Raw genomic sequence first — 27,604 nt, 5'->3', positions numbered from 1 at the left:
TATAACGAATATTAGGTATGTTTTATTTGCTATAATCCGCGAATAGCAGTAACTAGTCAATTTAATCTTTCATCTGAACTTTTTTGTATATTCATTTCGGGAAAACTTCGGCTGGTACGGTAGAACGTTGGCTTGAAAATTTACGATTTCTGGTGCCTACCCCAACAAAGCAAATAACCTCGCAAAGTCATTCACGCGCATGCTCAGCTGTTATGTTGTACAATCAATATAGTTTTGGGATCGCAGCAGCGACTTTGCAGTTGTGCACGTACTCCAAATTGAATTGAATTGAAGTTCAAATAGTGCAGTGGGTGTTTGTTTGAGAGAGATCTTGCGTGTGTGTGAAGTGGCGGTGGCGGAGAGTGAGGGTTCTGCAGTGGCGGGAGGCGTCGGCCTCGCCGTGAATAGCAAGGTAACTCAGCTCCAACCAAAATAAACCCTTTTTTTAAATTAAAACAGATAACATGCAGTCGATCACATCTGATGGTAAGTGATGATGCAGCCTAAGATTGATATCGTTAGATTAGAAGATACCTATTGATTTAAAGGTTCTAATCAATGTCACTAGGAATGAATGCCGTTTGGCTGTTTTCTTTGGGTCGTTCGTTGTGAATTGCTCGAAAAAGGTTTGTGTTTTTTAAAACTCACATGGAGATTTGGCCGTATTAACATAATAGCAAGGAAAAGGAGTGCGAACTTTTCGAAAGATTAACTATTATTTCAAACATCAACACTTCTTTTAAATGCAAGAAGTGCATGTTTGTCCTACCGTTGATCATAATTTTTGCATTTTTCGCTCTACCCCGGGGCAAGCATTGTTTCCTAACTCAACGCTTAACACAATACTTAATTCTTCTAAAAATAACCTCTACAAAAATCATTTTTAAATTACATATTACATAACTTTTGCTACTTTTTAAGTTGTTGGCTATTCACCATTAAAAAAATAACGAGCCTTGACGTCTCTCTAAAAATAATATCACTGAAATGCGGATTACTGCGAGGAAATCAGTTGGTAGGTTATTAGGCCATACCTATCTATTTAGAGTAACTTAATAAGACAGTCTATAGCTAATACATATTTGAAAATTTAATGTATGTTCACAAAAATATATCAAAATTTAAAAGAAAATGTAACTGAAATAATTTGAACGTTAGAAGCAAAAATAAACTTGCAATGCAGTACACTAGACTACACAAAATAAGCAATTCATTTAATGGAAATATTATACAATTTTACAATAAATTACTGGGTGATATATTGGGGATTTCATTAAAAAAGTTCAAAGTTTGTATTAAGCGAAAACTTATAGAAAAGTCCTATTATAGTATAAAGGATTTCGTAAACGATAAAAAGCTTGGGTGTGAACAATTTCTCTAACCAGGTTGTTTCTTAAATATTTTCTAATGACAATGTGAGATGGTGATAACAAAAAGAACACCCGGCTAAGTTTGTTGTGGGCTTCATCTTAGACCAGGGCGCGTTTGGAATCCGTAGCTTAAGTTTTAAGTTTACGATTGTAGTTATCGCCATCACTACTCACTGCATAGCAGTTACACATTTTGTATATAATCAACGCATCAAAAGTGCCATCTATGTGCCTATTTGAATAAAGAAATATTTGACTTTGAGTTTGACTAAGGCTATTATTATATCTTTTATGCAGGCCTATATATATACTCTTCCTATAATCTCGAAGTACTAAGTAAGATCGTCCGTATTATTTCTTTATTACTTAAGTTTATACATATCTTACTTATAAACTTCTTACTTGTTTTTAATTTAACTTTAAATTAAGTATGGTTATATGATATAGATAGTTTCCTGTGGTGACTGCAGATCAGAATACAGTTGTAACCAGCTGTCCACTTCCCGCGGGTGTCGTACAAGGCGATTAAGGGAAAATAACGAAGAACGGGTAGCAGCGTTCTCTGTTCTACTACTACCATCTTCTGCGATCATCACTCCGTCTGCCCGGCGTGATGATTGTTGGCAAACCCTCCTATTGACCTACTTATGCCACTCTTTATGATTTCACAGGCCAGAGAAAAAAACAGAAATCATGAATATTAAAATGGCTCCCGCTGAGAATCGAAACCGGGAACGCCCGCTTGTAACATCACTACGCTCAGTGGCGTGCACTTCATGCATGCATAAAAGCACTGCCTACCCCGAAAATTTATATATAACTCGTATAAGAGATATAGGATTTTTGCCATTTCATACAATTTAGCTGTATGCATAGCCTGGTAAGAAACCCTGTGCACTGACCACGCTCACCACTGCGCTAAGCAGCATGTTGCGTTGTGAGACATTATTGCCTGTTTCACCAAACCTAGAAATCGCCTTAATCGGATCGTGATCGCACTAGACGGTAGAAGTAGCACAGAAAATAACACGCTTCTGCCCGTTCTCCGTTTCATTCCCTTAGTCGCCTCGTACGAGATCCGCGGGACGATCAGGGTGACAACTGTATTCTGATATGCCGTCACAACGGTACAACGTTTGTTTAAGGATTAAGTACTGCTGTATTACTTGTGATTCTTTACTAACCAAATCTATGATTTTTATGTTTTTTTAAAGCTTATGTTTTTATTAAATCCAGGTATATCCGAGTCCGGGGGCGGCACGCGGCGTGTGGGCGCTGCCGCAGCCGCCCCCATGTACCATGGCAGCTGAGGAGTCGCTGCCACCCTGCTCCCCGATGTCGCCGGACGCCCCCACAACCCAGCCGCGAATCACCACCAACATGACCCACTATTCCGATTTCCATCAACTGATATTCGAAGCTGTCCGATCAGGGTACCTATAGCTTTTATTAAATGCTTTTCCTACACTTGGAAGATATATTATGTTCGTAAATTTATATGTGATTACCGTTTCACAATTTTGTATTCTGTTTTGTGTGACATTAAAATGGATCCGACTGCTTCCGAGTGGGTACCTAACCCTGTCAAATAAAGAAATTCTTTGATGTGATAAAAGGTTCCTTTATTCTTTAAACTTGGTTTAGGTATGCATTGGTAAGGCGTTAATTAACCAAACATTAAACGTTGTGATCGGAACCAGAAAACACTGTTTCTGATGCAATTTTATTTCAACCGATATATTGAATAGCTGACTGACTAGCAAGTCAGGTAATTCAGGGATAAATTATATATTTGGGTTTGATACTTTAGTACTTAAACAAGGTACCTAACTACATAATAAATTAAATGGATTGGATATGCAAAACTACAAATGGGTGAGATCATTGTATGACACATTTCGTAGTCATGAGAATAAAACTCGAATGGATATAAATGAGCTAGGTATAGCTTTTGCTATTCGGTTTTCACAGGAATCTATGTGCAGGCTACAGTTGTTAGGTGTTACCACTAACCTTCCAAGAACATAAATATATCTTGTATCTATAAAGTATATCTCATTCGTTATACTAGTACATAGATCAGAGAGCCACCTCGTAGTATTTTAAAAGTGTGTATATCTTATCATAGCTATAATTATCCATAATTCCGTCCTTTTATACTTACTACGAGTTCGATTGATCTAACAACCCGAAAAATATTCCGTTTTGTTTGTTTACCTAGGATAATAAGGATAGGAAGAAGAGATATAGTTCGGGATTGTTCGTACAGAGATACAGCCATTTCCCCTATGAGAGACTTTATTAGAATTGTTATCACCATTTATATCTTGTTGGTATAGACAACTATTTGTACGTAAGTTCTTTTATTATTTCTTCAAACTCTTTATATATACAAAATGTTACAGTATTACGAAATAATATTTAAAGAATAATAAGTATATTTCATAAGGAATCACCCTGTAAAAATATTAAATCAAAAGAAGAATATTTACTGTTCCATACAAATAAAAATTATTTTTCAAAACGTTCTAAGTGTTTACTTATGTCAACCCTTTTGAAGTAAAAATACCGACACGTGCATAGTACCTCCGCTACGCGACGCGTACCTAATAAAGTGACACATGACTTTAACTTTGCATGTGATTTTAGTCCTGTAGCTGATTTCTTTCAGTTAAAACTATGGCTAAGTAGTTTACTCAAAAACTATTAGGTTTTCGGCTTTACAGATAAGTCTCAGAAATAGCACATAATGTACAATAAAGTGTGAAGTATTATGTCGGTTTTCATATTCACGTTGTATATAGATAGAAGATTGAAGTAGTAGATTAACCGAGTACCGCTCGGTATTTATGGAAAATCACAAAATGTTTGTCTGTTTCGGAAACCGTTTTTATATTTATGTTTTATTCCACTAAAAGTTAGTTTTGGTCGGCAATCTTACCTTGTGATTATCTTTGATGTGTAACGAGACAAAACAGGCAAAGCAGACATCGTGGCAATCAATCTTATACTTACTTACTTTGCAAGGAAAATATTTTTAGCTCTCCGACGCGTGGCCGTCATAAATATTAATTTTGTCCAGAATGGAAAAATCGTGTTTAATATGTGGTAGAGTTATATAACAAAATAATGAGTTTTATTTCACAGGGAAGTATCAGATATCGAAAGGCTGGTGGAAAAACTTGGGGTGGAAGTGCTGAGTGCGCGAGACCAGCACGGCTACACTCCAGCGCACTGGGCAGCACTGGATGGCAGCGTGGCTGTAATGCGGTATCTTGTGGAAAGGAACGCACCAGTAGACCTCTCCTGTTTGGGAACACAGGTAATTCAAATCACCAGCAGGTATAGGTTGCGTCAAGCAAAAATACCTCTGATGGTATGCCATCTGCCTGCCTAGTTAACGAATTATACTAATTACAAACGATCAATGATAGTATATCTTATATAATAAATACGGAGTTTTAAAATGGCTATTCACCTACACTAGTGCCTTAGTTTTACCCTATTATACCTTCGTTTAGTAAAGTAGTGATAGCCTAGTGATTAAGGCCTCGAAACCATATTGGGTGGGATGAGTAACGGTGAGGGAAAACATCGTGAAGAAACCTGCATGCCCGAGACTGAGTTGTCGAAGGCTTGTGAAGTCTACCAATCCGCACGGCCAGCGTGGTGGACTACGGTGTAAACCCATCTCGTTAAGAGAAAAGGCCCGTGCCCTGTAATGGACCGGTAGTGGGTTGATCAATTATGATGATAATGATGACGTTAATTAAATGTTCTAGGGACCTCGTCCAATCCACTGGGCATCTCGAAAAGGTCATGCATCTGTTGTACAAGTATTACTGCAATCAGGAGTAGCTGTAAACGCTGCAGATTTTAAAGGTACGTAAAGTTGATAAGATTAAAAAAAAACAAACGTAGATATTTCCCATTCGCCACCTATAAAGCTCCGTGTTTGATTCCTCTAAAATAACTAAGTTCTTTTAAAAATATATGTTCTCAAGTTGCGGTCGGTTTACGAGAATCATTTCTTGCTTTCGTTTTAAAATTTCAACTGACCGTTTTCTTATTCGTTATTTGTTTCGACCTATAAAATGTGTCTCCACTCCTCCACATCCCGCAGGTATCGTAGACTAAGGATATATAACAAAGAACGACCAGCAGCGTGCAAATACTGCTTTTCTACTGCGATCACCAATCCTTGTGCCAAGCTTGGGAGGCCTTGAGTGAAACATTGCGCTGTTATTAGCTTTTGATAATAATGTCTATGAAGTACCTACCTATCTAGTACTTTTTCGATTCTTTTTGTGATGTTCCATGTTTCTTAGGGTTAACTCCACTCATGACTGCGTGTATGTATGGAAAAACCGCAACTGCCGCATATCTTCTCGGCATGGGAGCAGCAACCAGGTTATCTGACATCAACGGCGACACTGCTTTACATTGGGCAGCGTACAAGGGGCATGCGGATTTAGTACGCTTGCTTATTTACTCCGGCGTGCCATTACACTGCACAGATAATTTTGGATCAACGCCTTTGCATCTCGCCTGCCTGTCGGGCAATTTGACATGCGTTCGATTGCTCTGTGAAAAGGTAGGTTTGAAGGAACGGTGAAGGTGGCCTTCCCAAGTCCTTGGTCTTAGTTTCTAAGGGTAGGAACACTAAAGGTACTAAGCAGCCAGTTCCTATGCGACTCGTGATTTGATATATCTTGCCGCATTAGATCCAGTTTTAAATGATACTTAAAAAGTATGAATAGGCGTTCCGTTAACGTAAATAGGTACTTCCGACACGGGACACTACGATAGGAAATCATGATTGCTAGTTGCTTTTATACAAGTCAAGCTTTTAGACACTTGCAATTTATTTCACCACCGGTACTTATTTCGTAAATATACAATTTGTATGGACAGTTCAACTGAGCATATCCCATTTTCTAGTTGCTTCGCCCGAACCCTTTTTAATCAACGATCAGTGTATCGCACTTCTACATTGCTATATGTTTATACGTAATGATTTTACTCATGTTGCCGGTTACTGCGATTAATTTCGGTAACAAAGTGTCTACGTTTGAGCAACGCTTCAGTAGACATAAAATACTTTAGATACATGACGTAAAAACATCATTCGTAGGTAGATATGATTCGATACTTATAGAAAGTCCGTAAGTAACTAACATACGAAAGGAGAATAATGTCATTTACACGTCTTTTCTCGATGAGATGAGACGAGAAAATAGTAAACCAGTGGCGTGCACTGGGTTTCTTAACTGGGTATGCACAAAGCATGAAAATTGCATAAAACCGCAAAAATTCTCCTCCTATACGAGTTATACATAAGTTTTGGGGCAGGCAGTGGTTTTGTGCATGTACGTAGTGCACGCTACTGCAGTAGACATAATTCTATCTTGATGCGCATGTACTGTACAGAAAAAATGCAAAAACTTATAAATGTTTACTATTTTTAGGTTAAAGCCGAATTGGAACCTCGAGATAAGAATGGCAAGACTCCACTTATGCTCGCGCAAAGTCATCGCCACGCAGAAGTAGTGAAATTGTTGCAAAAGGAGATGAAACGGAAGTCCCATTGGATGCCACCACTATCTGAATTTTGGGCACTGCTTTTTGGCGGAGCTGGGGACTCTAAAGGGCCTTTACTATTTTTCCTGGTGTCCGTACTTTTGTGGGGTTACCCCATGTATATCATACGGGTAAAAAACTTTTTTCAATTCAATTATAAACGATTAAATATATTAAAAAAACGTATCTGGCTCGAAGAACCATTTCTGAAGCGAGATTATTGTTAGTGTTTTATTTATTTCACTACAAGTTAGCCCTTGACTGATGGTAACGGGCTAGCATGTTAGAGATATGGCAGTTCTATTAAAACCATACTCCTATGGTTTCTACACGGCATTGTACCGGAACTTTATATCGCGAGGCGGCACATCTTTGTCGGTAGTGTGGTAACTATACCAACGGCCGTAGCCTTCCACCAGACTAGAGGAAATTCAGAAGTTATCCAAATTGCCGAGGTCGGGAATCGTACCCGGGACCTCCCTTAGCTAGACTTATTAGCGTAGCGCCCACAACTGCGCTAGAGATTTTCGTGTACACAGGAAAACCGAATCAACCAACTTGTAAATTAAATGGAAATGAAAAAGAAATTTATTTTACATGAATATTACTGAATATTTTAACAATAAATTGCATTTTGATTGAATCCTGTAGTAAGTTGTAAAAAACCTGTGTCTCATGTAACACAAGTATGGGTTGCACCAAGGATATTAATCTGGTTCCTCACACACTATACTTTTTTGGTTGCAGTGTATTCCGCTGACTTGGAACACCTTACGTCTCTCTCACTACTGCTTCCTGTACTGGAACGCTATAATGTGGATCAGCTGGGTAATCGCCAACCGTCGTGACCCTGGCTACATTCCTCAGAACTCCGAGACTTACTACAGAGCTATACGGCAGATACCCTACTACGATAAGTGGAAGAAGAGGAATATTATACTGTCTCGTTTATGCCACACTTGTAGGTGCTTGAGGCCACTCAGGTAACAGTAACACCTATATATTAGCAGGCTGGAGAGCGTCGTACAGTACTAAGCTTACTTTCAGGTCCAATGGGCAATGCACCTACCATAAACACGGTAGGTGCATTGCCCATTGCAATGCACCTACCATTTGCAGGTGCATTGAAAATTGAATGATTTCAATTTCATTTGCCAATTGAAATGCCAATGCAGTTGCTATTGGCATTTCAATTGCATACAGTAACACATATTATTTTGCTTCGGCAGTGATCTTAGGTGTTGTTAAGGCATCCAATGTACATCATGACTTTTTGTTTGTCACTTATGTTCGGCAGAAGCATTGCACCGATTATGACGAAATTTGCATCCTAGAGGACATAGGATTTTATCCAGCAAAACCACCTAGGGATATTTAACGCAGGATTGACTCTCGATCTAACTGCAAAATCGAGAATGACTAATTTTATCATAGACAGCTTGTATCCCGGAAATAGACGTAAAAGACCTTTTATTTCGGCGAAATTAACGGTTTCTGCGGTTTTTTCAAAAACCAAAACTATCGCGGATGAGGTATCTCTAAGCAGCTAGTAAAATAAACACAGCTAGTAGAAAGTGTTGCGATAATTCCTTTGAGAAAACCTAACTGCTTATTGCCTTGTACTTTTTTTTATCTATGAGTGCCAAGTGTGAGATTTTCTACCTACATTTACTTATTCGATTGCGTGAAAGTTAACTACAATTTAAATGGTATTGAAGAAGCGCAATCTAGTTACAATACTAAGAAACCATACTGTCACTAGATGGCACTCTATCGGTACAAGATATATTAATCGTAGCTGGCGCGATGGAATCAGTAGGTAGTAAAAAAGGCGGGTTTTTCAGATTTTTCTTTCATTTTATTTAACACGTTTAGGCGAGGATTGGTGTTGTTTGTATTGTGCATGTTGTAATGCTGGTGTCGTTCTCATAGTGGTTAGTCGTTTGTATGGGTGTGTTATTTTAAAATATGTATTAAAAAGTTTAAAATTTTCATTATAATGTTTTGAAGAACTTTTGAAGTTTGTGGCTGCTGTGGGAATGGCGCTGGTACTGCGGTATGTGCAGTATAGCCAGCACCACATAGGTTTGCGGTAGATTTGGTAAGGTATTTCGGGGGGGGGTGTTTCCCGCCCTTTTCGTCAGTCAATTTCTCCTGATGTTTTATATTTTAAGTTTTCCTATTTTTTAATACTACCTCGACATTACCTGTGTAAAGCCAAAAGAAAAAAAAGCGTAGGTAGAAAACCTCACACTTCTAGGCTTCTTTATTACGCGCGCAATCAAATGTTTCTTTTCTTCTAATTGTTAATTCAACAGGGCCAAACACTGTCGCATCTGCAAACGTTGCGTGGCCTACTTCGATCACCACTGCCCCTTCATCTACAACTGCATCGGTGTGCGCAACCGCATGTGGTTCTTTTTATTCGTCATGAGCGTCGCCATCAACTGCACTGTCTCAATCTACTTCGCCTGCTACTGCCTGCTGCTGGAGGGTTTCGGTGTTCTCTACGTGCTGGGGTTGTTGGAGGCCATTATATTTTGCGGGCTCGGATGGATTTTGACGTGCACTTCAGTAAGTTATACTCATAGAAAATATCAGACCTTCTTATTTTATGTTCTATTCGCTTTCTTCTTTTTAGTGAAACTTCTTTAAAATCGTTATGTTTTGAAACTCGATAAAACCAAAATGCGACCCGACAAACGCATGTATGAAAAATGATAGGATTAAGCCGGCGATAGCATGAAACACACATTTTACACGTTTTGTTTTAGTTACCCTGGAAACTGGACACTATGTAATATAATATTTTTTCATTGAAATATTAAATATTTTTAAAACTTGCTAAAATATAATAAACCTTATATATTTTATCCTTATACTCAATTCTGATACTCTATACCTATCTAACACACTCTCGTAGGCTACTTTTCTGAAGTTTTACTTCTGCTGTGTGTATTTGAGAGATTTTTTTTTATTCTGCTACTAGTTAGCCCTTGTCGACAATCTCACCTGGTGCTAAGATGATGCAGTCTCAGAAGGTAGCGCGGGCTAACCTGTTAGGGGCTTTAGCAGTTATCTTAAACCCTTATTAGTTTCTACGCGACATCGAATCAGAACGGTAAATCGCTTGGCAGAAATCTTTGTCGGTAGCCACGGCCAAAGCCTCCCACCAGACAAAAAAGCTTTCTCCAGGAGGTTGTTCTTAGAATGACAGCGACATTGTGCTTTCGGAGCAGCTAACATGATTCCAATTTGCAATAGAATATGCAGTCTCATTAATCCCACTTTTCAATTGGAAGTGTAAATTTCAATTGTCCATTTTCTAAATTCAATCTATCTATATCCTGTTGATAAGTTGCTTAGCAACGTTGTTATTTGTTAAAATTTGTATGGATATTTCTTGATAATAACAACGTTGCTAAGTAATCAATCTTTAGATTACGGATAGATTTAATATAGAAAATTTGCATAAATCGTTCTTTTCAACCCTGGCTCCGATTCTATTTGACTCCAAATTTTGTTAAGGGTAGGTATCTTTAAGTAGGTACATCTTTGGCAGCTTATATTTGCGAAACCTGATACTAAGAAGATATTGTCTCAGTTAATAATTATTTGTAGGTATATAACTAAGATAATGCATTACGTGCCGCTATATAGAAAGTAAATGGCAGAATTTAGCCCAATTTCTGTCATTTTTCACAGCAAAAAAAATTAAAGCCTTTATATGTAGGTAAATATCTCGTTGAGGGCTGTTCATTTTTACGAAACATATTGTTAAAAGATATGAAAGGTATCGATATCGTACCTTTCAGTACGATATCGATCGTAAATCTTTATTGTATAGAGAAAAGGAAATTACCTATGTAATATTGTAATATCTTAAACTTGATTGTTTCGATTATTGCGATTTTTACGGTTACGATTAGAACGTAAGGGCCTTGATACACAAGCCAACGTAAGCATCCTAAAACTCGGCGACTAGTGCAATACATGTTGTACTGGCGAAATTCAGTACGAGAAAAATATGTTGTAATAGCTCGTCGCAAAGATACTGGAGTTGGCGAGTGAAATACCGAATAGTTGCGTCGTCTTATGTGCGAAGGACTTAATAGAGAATCGGGACCCTGACCTAAGCTGTGCGGTAGGTATTGCGCAGGTTTGACCTTAAAGACGCACATTGAAGGTTTGAAACCTCATTTGAAACTAAAGAGCAATGAGCATACCAACACAAGCCAAAGTCAGTTCTTTTCAAAAGGATTTTTGAAGTAAAACTTCGTAAGAATCGTTGTGTTTTGAAACTCGATCTAACGTAAATGCGTCACGATAGAGAAAGAAACACGTATGGGAGAGAATGAGTTCGAAAATTACAAATTTTGATTCCTATTTTAGTTACCATGGAAACTGAAGAATATGTAGATAAAGAAACAAACATAAACTTAGAAGAGAATGAGTTATGAGATAGAATACATTACACATATTGTTTTCTGTTTAAGTTACCATGAATATTATGTTATATAATATTTTACATTAAAATATTAAATAGTTTTAAAGTTTGGTAAAATAATAAACCTCACATTTATCCTAACACTCCTGATACCTACTCTATATCCATTTCAATCTTCTGCCGTGTTCTGTCTGCTATTGTTATTTTAATTGTTACAGATCCTGCACGCCTGCATGAATTTGACCACAAACGAAATGTTCAACTACAAACGGTACCCGTACCTGCGCGACAAGAGGGGCAGATACCAGAACCCTTTCTCAAGAGGCCCTATTATGAATCTGTTCGAATTCTTCGTCTGCCTTCCTGACAAATGTGACGAGCAAGATATATTTTACGAGGAAAATATATGATGCGAGCCAGTATGACCAAAGGACGCGACGTCGTTTGGTCGGCTCCAATGCCATCCAAAAGGAGTGTTGAACGTGCACTGCGTTACAAAGTCGCGTAACAATGACTAACCACTACACATTAAATTTTAGATAGCAAAGATATACTACAGCTTATATATATAATATGTTATTATTATTGCTAATATATATTAGTTTATTATTTTTATATAGAAAACAAATAAAATATATATATATATATATATATTTATAAAAATATAAATATTTTGTTTATGTATTCGTATGTAGTTATTTGAATGTAGGTTTATAATAATTTTACTAAGGTTGCCTGGCAGAGATCGCTTTTAAGCGATAAGGCCGCCTTTTGTATTCTACTCCAGCTTTTGTGTTTCTCTCTATTCGTCATTTATTTTCCTAACTGTGTAGTGGTGTACAAATAAAGAGTTTAAATAAATAAAAATAAAATACAGCTTAAAGCAAACTATTTATTTGTAATTGATTGTAATAAAAAATTAAAAAGCTGTCGAGTATGTAAATGCCTTAATTAACTTTTATTTACCAACCAATTTTATGTAGGTAGGTAACTTACTTTAGATTTTTAACAGCATAGTTTGTTTCGTTGTTAGTTTTGTTACTAAATATTAAATGGAATCACTACGAATAATTAATTTACGGGGGCAATGCACATGAAGCTTAATTTGCCTCTAACTCGTGAAAAGCAAAATAATCTACGCACGCTTCATTATGACACCGAACAATTAAGAATATTGTAAAGACAATATCTCCTTAGGATGCTCCGGTGTCTGAGCGAAAAGTCCATAGAGAGCAGGTCCATAGACATTGGCGAAGATCTACTTGGTGTGAAGTACAAGAATTCTAGAAATTATTAATTGTTATTACAAGACAATCTGTACAGTGTTCCGTACAGATTGTCTTGGTTTTTGGCGGAGTATAGCAAATTTATCTGTTCATTGTTTATCATGGAATTCCTCCTGCTTTTGTCCAAATGTACTGGGGCCTTAAATTTAAATTTACAGGTTTTGGCATCCCCTAAAGTAAAAGTAACAAAACTATAATAATATTAATTCATCATCATCAGTGGGACAGTAACGGGTTGATATGACAACCCGTTACTGTCCCACTACAGGGCACGGGTCTCCTCCCACAATGAGAAGGGGTTAAGGCCGTAGTCCACTACCCTGGCCCAGTGTGAATCGGTGAAATAATATCAATTATGTGGCTTTAAATATTCAACTTCTTATATTCTAATATAAAGCTTAGAATAGTATTGAATTTAATAAGGATTAAAAAATATAAATGAAACAACATTAATAATTCTGCACTGTTTTAATTTTAGAACAGCAATACAGGCCTGAGCCTTAATTATTAACACTTAAATATTACATCTATTAAGCTTACTTCACACGGCGTGCGATATACTTTACACAAGGTCGAAAACGGTGCATATTTCATATGAATAGTTTAGTTGCGCTTGATAACGTATGTGTGAATAACATTCCATTACAAGTTAGCCCTTAACTGCATTCTCACCTGCTAATAAGTAATGATGCAGTCTAAGACGGTAACGGACTAACCTGTTACCCCTAAAGGGTTTATACGCGACATCGTACCGGAACGCTACTACTTCTTCGTCGGTAGGGTGGTAACTAGCCACGGTCAAAGCCTCCCACCGGACAAAAACAAAATACATAGTATATATAAAACACCGTTTGAGGCAAGCTGTGTAAAAAAACAATGGGTTTACAGATAAAACATCTAATAATGAATTGCGATTAACATTTTTGTATTTTCTATTTGTGCTTTTGTGTAAATGAAAAATAAATATTAAATACGACAATTCCATTGATGAAAATGATATAGCTTTTCTTTCTTACTTTACTTACACACCTATCATATCACATATCTCTTTACACATCAGTTCAAAATCATAGGCATTGTAGTCACCTTCAGACAACTTTCTTTTGAGTAAATAGTCAAACTATTTTTTAACAATAAAATCACACCCTGTGTGTAAAATATACTGAAGTTTGATTTGAATCAACACACGTCTCATTGCGTGTTCATGGCCTTTCTATTTATAAAACACAGTTTTATCTACAATTTCACAGTGCTACGCTAAATTGGAAATGAGAAAGCAAATGCCTTTTAGGTCTCTGCTTGTTTTATGTACATTTTTTAAGATAAATTACCTTAGTACGATTCGATAAGCATATAGTATTGATTCGAAATGTTTATAGTTACTGGCGCTTATTTGCAGTCACATGATACCTGATGATAATTTATGATTCAGCGCACTTACCTAGAAAACTCTTAAGTTTAATGAATTATTCCGAATTTTGAATTCGCACTATCTCGCTAATTCAGTATCGTACAATGCCTATGTTTAGTAATCTTACAGACCACATCATATTATTCGTAACCCTAAAGCGTAAAACTAATATGGCGTTATACGTGAGCGGAGGCAAAGTGAATGCGATGCGCCGCGGTTTGACGCGAACACTGAGCGATCATATGCGCAGAGATAAGATGCAAATACGGAATTATAAATAAATAGATGATTTCCGCCTTTTTAGGTTTTTAAAGAATAACGTAATGCAATGTCTATGCAGGATATTGTCCGTATTGGTTTCGGCCCTTATGACCGCACGCCTTGCACATTATAAATGCGCGTATGGTACAGGTAGCTTTTACTAATCGACTATTCCTGAAAGTTACGTACAGTGATTTTAATAGCCTGATGTTAAACGAGCACTGCGATTGTGTAAGAAAATAACACTATATATTTGACAGCTTAAAATGGCATCGTTATCATAGTCGTAAGGAAGATAATGCAGTTTTCATTTTTTTAAATCACCTTTAACTTTTAGGTCTTTAACGATTTTTGTTTATTGATTCTTGATCAATAATGTATATTAATGATCCATGGACAGCCAAACCCAATCTCCCTATTGATCTCAGCCAATCTTCGAAGGATTTTCCCATTTTAGGGCATCTTCCTTCTTCTACTACTTCCTTTCTACCCTGGTACCCCAAAAATCCTGTGCACTCCACTGATCTCGCCTTATGTTACACAAGCGGCTGTAACTGTGCGATACTATCGCACCGCGTCGCGCCTCGTTCGCTTTGAGTTCGCTCACGTAGAAGACGCGCAAAACATTAAATATTCGAACTTTAACAAAAAACAAGTTAATGATGGGTTCCTTTAACTGTTAACAAAATTCGCTACAAATGCAAAAGACTAGTGACATTACCCATGTTTTTTTTTCTATGTGGTGTATAATACTGATGTGTTACCTATCGTTATCACACTGAATACGCGGATTTAAATCGTTCATACACAAAAACATACAGCGCATCTAAGCGCTTTAGGCACAAAACACATAATTATGGATCATTACGCACGATTCGTAAGAATTTTTTGCATAATTACTTGGTTTATTATACCGTCAAATACGATGAACCAAAGTTACTGTTTTAGCTAAGAAGGTTGGAAAGCTAATTGGTAAGGGGCGGGATAAAGACGAGTTCTAATCCACGTTGAGGTAATGTAATGGTGACGAAAACCCTCTCAAGTGAAAAAAGACATCAAACAAACCTAATAAAGCTGTACTCTGACATTCGTTGATTTGATGATGACGAAACAATACGTAAAGGCCAGACAATTTTTTATTGCAAACGGAACTGTACAGTTGACTAATCTCTCTAACTAATTTATCAGCCAGTGGCGTGCACTTCGTACAAGCAAAAAAGCACTGCCTACCCTAAAATGTTTGTGTCTCATAAAGGAGAAGAATTTTTCCATTTCATGCCATCTTCCTTCTTCACACATCTTCTTTTCATCATACAGTCACAAAACCCTGTGCACGCAACTGTTCTCAGCGATATACTATCAAAGTAACGGGAATGGTAAGTACTAGTGACTTGGTTACTACGACATTTACAGATACCTAATGCTGAGTACTATAAAGAATTGCAAAATATCAACCACTCATTGCGGTTATGCGCAAACAAAAACATGGTGTTTTGCCTATTATATATATTCCAGCTAAACAAAATCAAGCTTTGACATGCCTACATAAAGTTCGTTTTCTAATATCACTTTGAGACAAAAGCCGTGTTTTTTATTTATAAATCAAAGGTCGAATTTTGCAACTAGTCGCGGCTCGTGAAAAAAATATTACATTTGTTATATGCCTTTAGTATCAGCCGAAAAGTTTATTTGAAACAACCGAGTCTAGTGTGGAATTTAGATAAAATCTGACATGGCAAACCAAACGAGGATAAGAAAATAAGCAACGGCCTATTGAAATTGTTGACTTTCCTCAATACTGTTGAGGAAAGTCAATAGTGCAAAATTTTCGAATGCGATTTGGAAAGGATTTTATAATGAGAATTACTGGTATTCAACATCTACTTTCAATGCCCAAACTCCTTAACTTGCTGGAGTCTAAAGACAGTAGAGTAGAGTCTATAGAACATTTTATGTGGCCAGTAACATGGCACATAATTTGGTAGATTCGCCATTAGATGGATAGACGAGACGGTATAGACTGTGTATTAAATGGTATATCCTGTCCCTACCCTACAGAGCTTTGAGCGTGATAGTAGCATGGAATTCATTAGAGTATTAGGTCCCGAAACAAGGAGTGTGTACAGCATAAGAGATTTAAGGAGTGGGAGTCTGTCGATAATTCGTAGATTCTAGAAGGGCTCGAACTCGCCAAGAGCAGATGCCAGAACGCACCGCGATTTTAAGGTACCATAGTAGAACTTCGTTTTAGACTTAAGATTTTATTTTGGCCTATTTTCGGTGACCGAAAAACGGGTGAGTCATTATGTAAACGTAACTCAGGCGTAAATAATAAAACCTTAATGACGCATCGATTATTTAGACAGCATTACATGCTATAATATTATAGGATGTAATCGATATATTCTAATGTTGGACGCGGAAAAGTGTTTAGTGCCATATTCCTACAAAACAAACAAACTCACGTATAATAAGTAAACAGTGCACACTAAAGATACGTTAATCTACATTTTATATCTGGGTTATGTTAATATAAAAACAGTTGAAATTCAAAACAATTTTCACTAAAGTTATTTCGAAGATTCCCATGAATTTTAGCCGATTTTATGTATTTATAAAATTATGAGTACCACTCACGAAAGTGTACGCTAAAATATATCTGGGTTATTTAGCTCATCTAAATTCTATCTCCATAGAATCTAATAGGAAGCCTTAATGTTTTTTTTATTTAATATTTTTTTTATAACATTTTATATTTTTATTCGAAGATTATTAAGCAAGGTTACAAATGAAACCTTGTTGAAATTCATCAGATCCGTGAAGAAGAGAATTTTTAAGTTAACGTTTGTAACGTTTTATTTTAGTAAAATTTATTACTTTAATAATATTTCAATGTCCGAAATCCATTATTGTAATTCGGTGCAATTTGTTTAAATATTTCCTCGTTCCGATGATGATAAACAAATAAAGAAGTAAATGTGCAAATCGAATGTTTAATTAAAATGACAAATAGGTTACATTAGAAGGCATTCTCGAAAATATTTTTTTGTCGACGGCCTTGCGTATTACCCATTCGATCTCAATGTTTTTCTGACGAGTACATCTAAGATGAATAAATATGTAGAAATTATTACATCTAACAAGATACCATAAACTGTTTCGTCTATCACATTAATATTACCGTTTATAACCTTAAGGTTGCAAATATAATAAATAAATAAATATACTACGAAAATACACACACCGCCATCTAGTCCCAAAGTAGGCGTAGCTTGTGTTATGGGTACTAAGATGGCTGATGAATATTTTTATGAATAATATACATAAATACTTATTATATATAAATAATTCTTTCTATCTCAATAGAATGCATATCTTTTAAGTGATTATCCTACAATTTGTTAATATTATTGACGAGGACTTCAATATGAACGTGAATGAAACCTTTTATAATGTTACTAGCTGTTGTCCGCGTTCCTTACGGGCTAATTACAAATCCCGCGGGAACCGTTCGTTTGCTTGGTATAAAAACCGTCCGCAGGGCTAGCACGGGCTGAAGATAAAAAATTATATCCCCAGATTATATCCCCTGACAGGGGATATAATTAACGTGACCACCAGCTAAATCACAGGAACATGGAATACACATATAATATCTTCACTTCTGCGCCAATGCTCTGAGAGTTCATTAAGCTGTGAGAGAAGATATTTTTTTATCCTTTCCCCAGGGACATAATTGTCCTCTGCCCATGCTAGCCGTGCAGCCTTTGTTACTGTCTGTCCTTCCAACTAAATCTATGCCAACATACGCCCTAGCTAAGCAACAAAGCAAGGTTGCTCAGTTAGTGCGTAGAGTGACGACAAACAATAAATACACTTTCGCATTTATTATATTAGAATAGAGAAGTAGAATCTTATTGTACGATCGTATGGTTGATTTAGTCATCTTTCTCATCCTTCGGATTAATTCTAATGGCAGCTTTGATCTCCTCAGCGGAGTGATCTTTGTCGCCCCAGCCCCAGAGGTGATGAGTGCCATCGCCGGTACGTTTAACTCTATTCTGGATGATTTCTTCCGACACGGTCTTAAGATCGTAAGCCCAGCCGATCTTGGCGAATAAATTGATGAAGTTGGTGGTGAAGTTGAGCCTGTTGTTGCCTAGTTCAGCGGTTTTGTAGTCCCAGGGGAATGTGTGGTGGTAGTTGTGGAACCCCTCGCCGAGCGCGAAAACCGATACGGAAATGTTCTCGGAAGGCTGGATGTTCTTATCGTAGGGCTTGTCGCCCCATTTGTGCGCCGCAGAGTTGACTAACCATGTGACGTTGAGGATGAACGCGTAGCGGAACATGGCGGCCACGAAGTACGCGTTCATCCAAGTCTCGCCCCAGTAGTACACCGGTATGACTGTCGGAAGTATGAAGCACGCGATTGGCATGAGGTATAGATAGTACCTGAAATAAATCGAGAAATTTACCTTAGCCGCTTCGAAACTGTAGATATTTTTTTACCAAAACGGATTATTAAGGCTGAAATCTTAGTAGCATAGCCTGACTTTGCTTACACAAGGTTAGTGTCTTTGTCTAGCGATTGAATTCGAGTTGATTGTATAAAATTAACTACCTATTCAAATTGTGTATCCGAGACGTCATAAGAGTAAGTTTGCGCAGCGCCTCATTTAATATGGGCGAACATAATATGAAATGTTGTGTCAAATTTTTTTATACTCTGTGAACTGAGTGTGTTCAGGTCTTTAACCTGTGCCCTGGAAGTGGGTCGTTTGCTAATGATGACGATGGTTCAACTATTGATTAAAATACGCCACTTGAGCGAATGATTCGGCCAATAACAACAATTGCGATAAACGCAATCGATTACGACTATCATAACAATAACAAATTTCGCAATCGACCCACGGATTTGCAGTATTTGAAAATTGGCTTCACGTGGAAAATAATGTTATGTTTATCAAAGTTGATTGATTTCGACACTCTATAAATAGGACTATATAATATATTTGATAAACAATACTGGTGCTATTTTTATTTCTTTGTGACGTCACAGACTTTGCCAACAAAGAGAAACAGCTATGTCATTCCACTCCCCACTATCTATGAGAACAATGTGGGACATTTTCAAGTGGTTGGTATAACTATAAGTGTATGATAAAAAAGCTTCGGTATGAATTGCTCTAACTTCATAGCTCAACATAAACTAGACTGTGAGATGGTAATAACAAAAAAAAACCTGGCTAAGTTTGTTGTGGGCTCTTCTTAGACCAGGGCGCGTTTGGAACCCTCCTAGCTTTAGTTTTAAGTTAACGAATGCAGTTATCACAATCACTAACATTAGTGTAACATGTTAATTGTATGAACGCTTCATAAGTACCTGTAATAAGGTCTACATGAATAAAATAATTTTGAATTTTAATTTGTGTAAAGGCTTATTACGAGAGCTTTTATCCATAATCACCTCACTTGACAGACGATTTAGTGATTGCAGTAAATGGCAGTCCTTTTTAATTTTTTTATAGTAATGAATGACGGACCAAGGTAGATTGCCCAACTGTCGTTACGTGGAAAACCATGGCATATAAACGGAACCAACACTTCGCAGTTCATGCACCTACCACCCGCCTCAGGTAGGTATTAAGCCTCATAATATGCCTGTAATTACACCGGCAACCACGCAACTTAAACCGGAATACAGCATTGGAACAATGCTTCTTGCTAGTAGAAATAAGGCCTAGGAATGCCAGACGGTCGGGAATTGGCGGAATTCTCCCGAATTTTTGTGTGTCCTCACGACAAAGCAAATAATCTCCCGAAAAACAAGTTCGATAATTTTAAGTTGGGTGCTGGGATTCGAACTCGGCCTCCCGATGGTGAAGACGAAGTCCGTAACCAATGCGCTAACACTGCTCTTACTAACAAAGAAAAACATTTTCAGATCATCAGAGTTTCTGCAGTCGTTTTCATAACCAATCAGGTTGCTTGAAAGCTAGAGGAAATATAGAAGTTATAGGCTTACTTTTTCTGGAAGCGCAGAATGGGGTCCGCGTACAAATCACTCAAGTCCAATCCCTGGCCCTTTCTCTTGAGTTCTGGATGTTTCCTCACAAGCAGCCACCCTATGTGTGAGAAGAAGAAGCCTCGAGTCGCATTGTGCGGATCCGCGTCAGTCTCAGAGTACTTGTGGTGCATGCGGTGATCGCGCGCCCAGTCGATCGCTGAATCCTGTCAACGAACATACCATGTATATAACTGCAACTGGTGTGCACTTAATACAAGCAGAATAGCACTGCATATGCAAAATATTTCATACATAGCGTTTATGAGGATTTTGCCATTAAATGCCAAGTTCCTGCTTTATGATTATCCTGGTCATAAAACTAGTGATCGCCACGGATTCCTGTTATAATATAATTTCATGCCATAATAAGAATTCTCATGAAATTTGATTGCATTGAAGTATCTCCATGAAATAAATACGCAGGATACTTTTCATCCTGAAAAACCTTCTAATAATATCAATGAGAGTTTATCTTGGTATCGACTGATAGATGTTGACACACATGGGAGAACAGCTCGACTGGACTCACAAATGAGGTACGGAATATTTTCATATCTGGGATATTTTCATTTGTGATTAGGGAAATGTGCAGCCATTATATATACAACGTGTAACAGAATAACGAAATAATGCTGATGGATGCATAAGGAATCACACCCTGTAAAGTATTAAATCAACAGAAGCACATTTATTTTTCCATACAATCTAATTCTAAACATTCTAACTATATACTTATGAAAACCCTATTAAAGATAAAATGCCGCCACAGGCATAGTACCTACGTTACGCGACGCGTACCTGAAAAAGTTTTAGGGCTTATCTGATCCCTTTTAGTCAAAACTAAACAGTGGTTGGCTCAAAAACAATGAGGTTTTCGGTTTCGCGGAGAAGTCTCAGACACAGTACATAATGTATTTCTAAAGCCTGTGAAGTATTAATTCGGTTTTCATTTAAACGTTGTATAAAAAATTAAGGATTCAGAACTTCAATCTCCTAACTTTTGAGTGGTACTGAGAATCGAAAACACAAACAAATATGTATACTGTATAGGTACATTAACAAAACAGGCCGAAACATCATTTGTAGTTGACCAAACATACTTCGACCTTGGATCCGGTATAGCATAACAGCAAATATTGTTAATGTAATCAGTACAAACTGCCATACCTTAAACAATTAGTCAAAGTCAATAACCGCGAGTCTATTAAAAAAAATCTATACATATAGAATGCTTATTACCTGGAATGCCAGCGTGTTAAAGATGACAAGGATAACGCGTAGCGGCCATTTTGCTTTATATGACTTATGGGCCCATAGTCGATGAGCTCCGGCCGTTATACCCAGGCCGGACATCACATATAAAATGTAGGCTGCAATAAAATAAAACTTATTGACCTTACAATTCACCGCATCTTACCACAAGTTGTTTTTTTTTAATTATCGACAAGTTAGCCATTTTCTGCAATCTCACCTGATGGTCTGTGATGATGCAGTCTAAGATGGTAACGGGTTTACCAGTTAGGGGATTGCTGTTGTATTAAACGGTTTCTACTTAACATCGTACGGGAACGCTAAACAGCTTAGCGACACGTCTTTGTCGGTAGGATTGTCGGCAGACCAAAGAAAATTCAGAAATTAAAAAATCCCAAATTGCACCTGACGGGGCTCGAACCCGGAACCTTCCACATAAAACCATAGCCACATACCGCTGTGCCATGGAGGTAATCAAAAAAGGTAAGGGTTTAACAGCAACAATACTACAATTTTCAATACATTTGTATCACTAAACTGCCTCGTGCTAAAAGGCAATGAAGGCTGAAAGACAAAATATTATCACTTTTTGTTTTAGACAAACTATGAGGTAATATTTTTATTGCACAGTCCACAATATAGTTTGAAAATAGGGCTGCAGTTCGTGAGGTAATATTTTTATCACACATTATATAATTTGACAATGATGTATTATGAACTATTGATATATGTAGGGTGTAAGTGAGGTATTATAAACATGTTAACATTTGTAAGAGTTTACTAAGGTCACGACTTTGAAGTAACCTTAACGCCCCTGTGGGTGTATGCGTGTGTTCCAAACGTGTTATCATTTGATTTTAATATTTTCCAAAGAAAGTAGCTAAATAAAATATTGTACCTAGTATAACAGACACATGTTATGAAAATAGTGCGTCTTGTAAAGATGCTCTCACTTGTGTTTTAAGTATCTATCACTATCATCACATAATGGATAAGTTGGAATTAAATAAATAAATAAAAAAAATAAAAATAAAATATTATATTGTAATGTACGTCGATAGAAACATTTTATAAATCAATGAATGTATGCATTAAAAGTGCCATCTTTGTGCCTGGTTGAATAAAGAAATATTTGACTTTAAATGTGATTTTGAAAGATGTTTCAGTATATTGCCATTTAAACAATATTTCTCTATCTGCCCAAAAGTAACTCAAGCGATAGTAGCTAATGTGCGATCCTCCTTAGTTGGAGGAAAAATGTACCAAGCCTGATATTTTCTTAATTTATAAACAGTATCTCAAGGGAAAATCTTTAAAAGACACTCTACTGGTTAAAAAATAAGAGATGACCAAAATATTGGCATGTTGCCAGATACCTACTTGTTTAGATCTGAAAGTTATTTGTGCAGTTTTTTTGGCTAACGCAAAACATGTTTACATCCCAAACTGATAAGAAGCACTTCAGATATGAAAAGCTATGCATTAACTGATAAAATAACAAAGTGATACATCCACATACATCTACATAGTATATATATCTACAATATAGCTTCTATAGTATATAAGAAATTGATTTGAACAGGAAAATTACAAATTTTCCTTCAGATAGACATACTAAGATGGATGTGACACTTCTTAGATGGACTTCAATTTGATATATTGTTTGGGAGAATAATACTTATTGAGAGTAAAATTTCCAGCTTCACATATTTCTTAAGATATCACAAGAAATATATGACGTAAAAGTGAGATGGTGAAAGAGCAACATGAGATTCAGTTGTACACAAATCTCCAAGCTAAACTAAATTGGCAGATCTAAAAGTAGTGCTGTCCTTTACCCACTATGTCTCCTAGAAAAGAAGGTGATCCCTTTCAGTCTTTTAGCCAACAACTGCCTTGTGGGTCTAGTGGTAAAAATCCTGGATTGGGCCAAGAATTTTTAGGTATTGTGTAATCTCTGTTCATGTTTTATTTCCAGTCCAGAGTTAGGCAATGTTAACCCCTATGATTTGCTGAGTTATTATCACTTGCTTGTGATAATATTCATTAAAGCCCACCAAACAGTATTGAAGCAGTATTGTGGGTCTATGTTCTAAAACCAACTGTCTCTCCTATCAGGATGTTAATAGGCTGCAGATGATGAAGGAAATGACTGCATAACCCAACATGAAAAGCTTAGGATAGAACTTAACGTCCAGCAGACACTTACCAAATACATCAGTTTGCCATTTTGCTGAGAAAAGGAATAGGTATCCCCCATACAGTGCTGCAATGTGTAAGTAAGCAAATGCAATGATATTTCTCCAAACAAATTTCCTTGGACTGTTGTCCGCTTGCTGGACTGGAGTTATTGGAAGAGCCATGTCAGGAGTTGCTGCATCAGTCTCGAATAACACCCCATTCGCGTCCACTGTGTTAGGTGCCATCTTGTTAAACCTTTAATCTGTAAAATTAAGTTTCAATTACTTCCCCCAATTGGTCATTGACTTTGAAATGATAAAATGTACTGTAGGCTTGACAATTAATGAATGGTTGAATACACTTATAATGTACACAACACACAGAAAATTCACAAAATACAAATAGTAATAGTGTTAAGGTAGAAGGTACAATTTGGCAACCATACTGCTATGGTACAGAAGTATGTACATAGTCAAATTTTTCAATATACAGAAAATGTGACAGTGAAAAAAAAGATTTGAAACTGAAGCTTGAACTAATTCCTTAAATTTGGCTCATAAATGGCCATTCTTGGCAAAACAATAAATATGATATTCAACAGGAGTTTTATTAATTCTATTTAAAAATCTTCATCAAAATCTTTTTAAACTAGACAGTAAAGTGTGAAAGTGAAGCCAGTTAATTGGCTAAGTATACAATATAACTTCAACACAAACAAGGGAAAGAAAAGAGTACCCCCATTATAAGTATTTTATTTTCACCTCTTTGCCCTTATTCAGAAAGTGGATGAAACTAAGGGACCTTTTTACTTTCCCTGTGGAGAAAATGTCTCATTTCCATGCTAGCTGTACAGAAAGGATTTCTTAAATCTCCTTCTCTCATTTCTTAAGTCCATGAAACAATTTATATTATTTTAATTTTAATTGAATCAATATTGTAAAGCTTTTATGGGTACCTAATACCTAATGACATTAGTAAATTTTTCTCATAAGTATCATTATACCGAAACATACAGTTAGGAAGGAATATAATTGCTCTTTTAATCAAATCTTTTTAAAACTATCCAATTCCATTAAAATTAAATATGAAATAATATTTATGAGAAATTAGTTGCTTTGATTTTTTTCTTTTTCATATAAATAAGATATTTTACAGACTACAGCCTAAATTTACCAGTTTGATCTATATACATTCTAACAAAAGAGTTAAGACCTAAAAACTATTCGGAAATTTATTTTGTCTCAATGAAATACGTGCAAGTATTTAGTCTCTTCAGTTTTATGAGTTATTATTTGAGTAAACAAATTAAAATACAAAAAGCTTCAATAGTCTGCGTGTATTATAGAATGAACTGTTGAACTGGAATCAAGTTGGAACCTAAACCGTGTTGATAAACTGAAACGATAGCGCAATTAATAAATAACATTACGTTACAATCTTTGTGGACTGATGTTACCGTACTTAGTCCTTTAATTTACAATAAGATGAGGTTATTAAAAAAATTAAATGTAAAGAATCACAACTATTCTCTTATTTTCACGTGAAAAACTGAAAAATTCGCACTATTGTCGCAAAGTCATCAAATCATCAAGCGGCGCGGCGGCGAGCATCAGCCAGCTTTAAATGCAATTCGATTAAGATTTAGATAAACAAAACACTGCAAAACACTGTTTTAACTTTTAGAAGGCTTTGTTTAAGTTTTTCCAAAATTTACCTATGAAGAAAGCAGGCCAGGTGACATAGATATAGATTACTAAGTATCTACAAGCAGGTCACAGACTGAAAGAGCCGCAGTTAGTGAGACCTACGGTAAACGAAAATGGAAAATGTCAAATAATGTGAAGAATGAAACGTGATTGTCACGAGAGTAGAAACCAAAGACTATGTTTAGAGTAGTGGTAGATACCGAGGTACCTATGTAATCTAGATTTATGCAGTTTATGCCAAGGTAATGATTATTTATGATTTAGGCACTTTTTAATTTTAAATAAATTAAAAAACTACAAAGATAACTAATGATTAAACTATAAAAACTACTATGTGCTGCATGAGCACACTAGGTATTTAAATAAGCCGGCTTTTCTATTTTCAATAGGTAGTATGCAGCAATTTTTTTAGCATAATTAAAAGTTAGATAACATATAAAAATATCTTCAGAAAACGAGGAGCTTAAGTAAATATTTTTATAATTTTGCCTTTTCTGTAAAATGTAAGGTACCTACTAAGAACCGGCAACAATATTTCAAAATATTTTTGCCGGTTAATATTGCATGTAGAATGTAGTTAAGTGTTGTATAATGAATAAAGTACAATCCACAAACAAATTCAAAATTTTAAGAACTTATAATAGGTAATATAGGGGTGGCCCAAATAAATATTATAATAACTCACCAATAATTATAAACTGCTATGTTAAACCTCTATGAAATCACAAAAACACTTGTGTCTATCGGCGTTTCAAGTTTTGCAATGACCATTTACACACAACCTAAACAGATATATAAACCATTTATTTTGTTGACGGTGATGCAATGTGAAGATAAACTCCACGAACTCACGTTAGTAGAAAATTATTTTCGCGTTCACGTGTTTAACAGTTTATGTACTTTGACCATCGATTAGAGGGATCTTTAACATTGGACCGATGCGTCAAGTTTACGTGTAGCGTCTCTGGCTACTCGGCTAACCTAACTGTATGCAGAAGTGGAGGCAATGCGGCCAACTCTCCGTCCATTGGACGACAAGGTGGCGCGATCGGCGATCCTAGTACCACGTCATATCACGCTACCGTCGCAAATTCGCGATGGGATTTCGCGAGCAACTGAAAAGTGACCGAATGGATTTAGAGCATTTGTTCGATATTTACTTTTACACAGTAAAATTATCGCATAACCGTAGAAGACAGTACGTGTATTCTTATATTTCTGTGTACTTACACACTGCATGCACATTGCACATGTCTGATCACATGTTTGTACGTAAAGCGATACGTCTTGTTTATCAATAGACTACTAGCTGAGTACCCATTCATCGTCAACAATATACCATTAAAATCATATACTTAGTAATTAACATCAATGGCTACATAATAATATTTTGTAAAAGAAAAAATGCATTGACTTCACATATCTACTTATGCTGCTAATTAGGGTTGCCAAACGACCAGGAAATCGCCGGATTATTGCGGTAGGTCCTGTGACCTGGACTTCTGGAAAAATCGGCTGTGCTCAGTAATTCTAACACCCTACTTTTAAAGTCGGTACTTATATTACTTTAATCTATGATCTTAGTGTCTGCGAACAATAGCCTTTCACTATAGACTAACGACTTGTGATACAGTAGGAAGAAAGAAGGGGTACCACAAGGTGCAATTTTACTTCCCTAGCCTTTCCAAGCCCATTTGGAAGAAGATTATAATAAGCTATATCGTATCCTCTAAAACCCTGTCAATATATGAAATTAAAAATGACGTACCTAGCTATAAGTTGATGCGGGAAGTTACTTATTCGGTTCTTTGCTGGTGGAAAGTTGTCATCATATAACGCCCTAGCCATTATTTTAAATAACGTATTTGTATCTGCTAATCGAGTTGAAATTAAGTTAGTTGGTAACTTAGGATTCAGAATGCAAAATATGGAAGCTGAAGTCGGTGTCAATTGAGATACAGATAAGCCCGATTCACTACCGTTCCCAAAAAAAATATGCCAACTCGTCGTCTTCCTACCAAACGTATTATTTGATAGCGAC

General features: G+C 36.5%; 2 protein-coding genes across 3 annotated transcripts; one reads left to right on the top strand and one right to left on the bottom strand.

Moving 5' to 3' along the window:
• Positions 1 to 294: 294 nt before the first annotated feature.
• On the top strand, positions 295 to 11,999 carry LOC120627298 (probable protein S-acyltransferase 23). Its single transcript, XM_039895248.1, has 9 exons — positions 295 to 412; positions 2,607 to 2,803; positions 4,518 to 4,692; positions 5,153 to 5,252; positions 5,699 to 5,964; positions 6,839 to 7,081; positions 7,698 to 7,933; positions 9,269 to 9,524; positions 11,616 to 11,999. The coding sequence occupies exons 2-9, from the start codon at positions 2,670 to 2,672 to the stop codon at positions 11,805 to 11,807; spliced, it is 1,602 nt and encodes a 533-aa protein (XP_039751182.1). The 5' UTR covers positions 295 to 412; positions 2,607 to 2,669; the 3' UTR covers positions 11,808 to 11,999.
• A 2,436-nt stretch (positions 12,000 to 14,435) lies between these two features.
• LOC120627299 (acyl-CoA Delta(11) desaturase-like) lies at positions 14,436 to 26,587 on the bottom strand. 2 transcript variants are annotated; one of them, XM_039895250.1, is made up of 6 exons: positions 26,249 to 26,587; positions 25,572 to 25,661; positions 23,886 to 24,119; positions 21,665 to 21,795; positions 20,384 to 20,589; positions 14,436 to 18,807 (listed from the first exon to the last, which is right to left on the bottom strand). In XM_039895250.1, exons 3-6 carry the CDS (start codon positions 24,100 to 24,102, stop codon positions 18,294 to 18,296), a joined length of 1,068 nt encoding a protein of 355 aa, XP_039751184.1. In that variant the 5' UTR covers positions 24,103 to 24,119; positions 25,572 to 25,661; positions 26,249 to 26,587; the 3' UTR covers positions 14,436 to 18,293. The 2 variants fall into 2 exon arrangements, with proteins under 2 accessions (XP_039751184.1, XP_039751183.1); XM_039895249.1 differs by lacking the exon at positions 25,572 to 25,661 and having other exon boundaries at positions 26,249 to 26,583.
• Positions 26,588 to 27,604: the final 1,017 nt, after the last annotated feature.

This window comes from Pararge aegeria, chromosome 11, assembly GCF_905163445.1.
Source record: "Pararge aegeria chromosome 11, ilParAegt1.1, whole genome shotgun sequence".
Taxonomy (NCBI): domain Eukaryota; kingdom Metazoa; phylum Arthropoda; class Insecta; order Lepidoptera; family Nymphalidae; genus Pararge; species Pararge aegeria.
Note: the sequence above shows the minus strand (reverse complement) of the source record. Positions and strands in the feature narration are given on the sequence as shown.

What these genes read in the sequence shown, in the direction of transcription:
- LOC120627299 (XM_039895250.1), bottom strand. Translation starts at nt 24,102, where the DNA reads ATGGCACCTAACACAGTGGACGCGAATGGGGTGTTATTCGAGACTGAT. An exon ending in ATGGCAAACTGATGTATTTG is followed by an intron (nt 21,796 to 23,885) that starts GTAAGTGTCTGC and finishes ATTTTATTGCAG; the next exon opens with CCTACATTTTATATGTGATG. An exon ending in ATTCTGCGCTTCCAGAAAAA is followed by an intron (nt 18,808 to 20,383) that starts GTAAGCCTATAA and finishes GATTTATTTCAG; the next exon opens with GTACTATCTATACCTCATGC.
- LOC120627298 (XM_039895248.1), top strand. Translation starts at nt 2,670, where the DNA reads ATGGCAGCTGAGGAGTCGCTGCCACCCTGCTCCCCGATGTCGCCGGAC. An exon ending in TTCGAAGCTGTCCGATCAGG is followed by an intron (nt 2,804 to 4,517) that starts GTACCTATAGCT and finishes TTTATTTCACAG; the next exon opens with GGAAGTATCAGATATCGAAA. An exon ending in AGGTGCTTGAGGCCACTCAG is followed by an intron (nt 7,934 to 9,268) that starts GTAACAGTAACA and finishes TTAATTCAACAG; the next exon opens with GGCCAAACACTGTCGCATCT.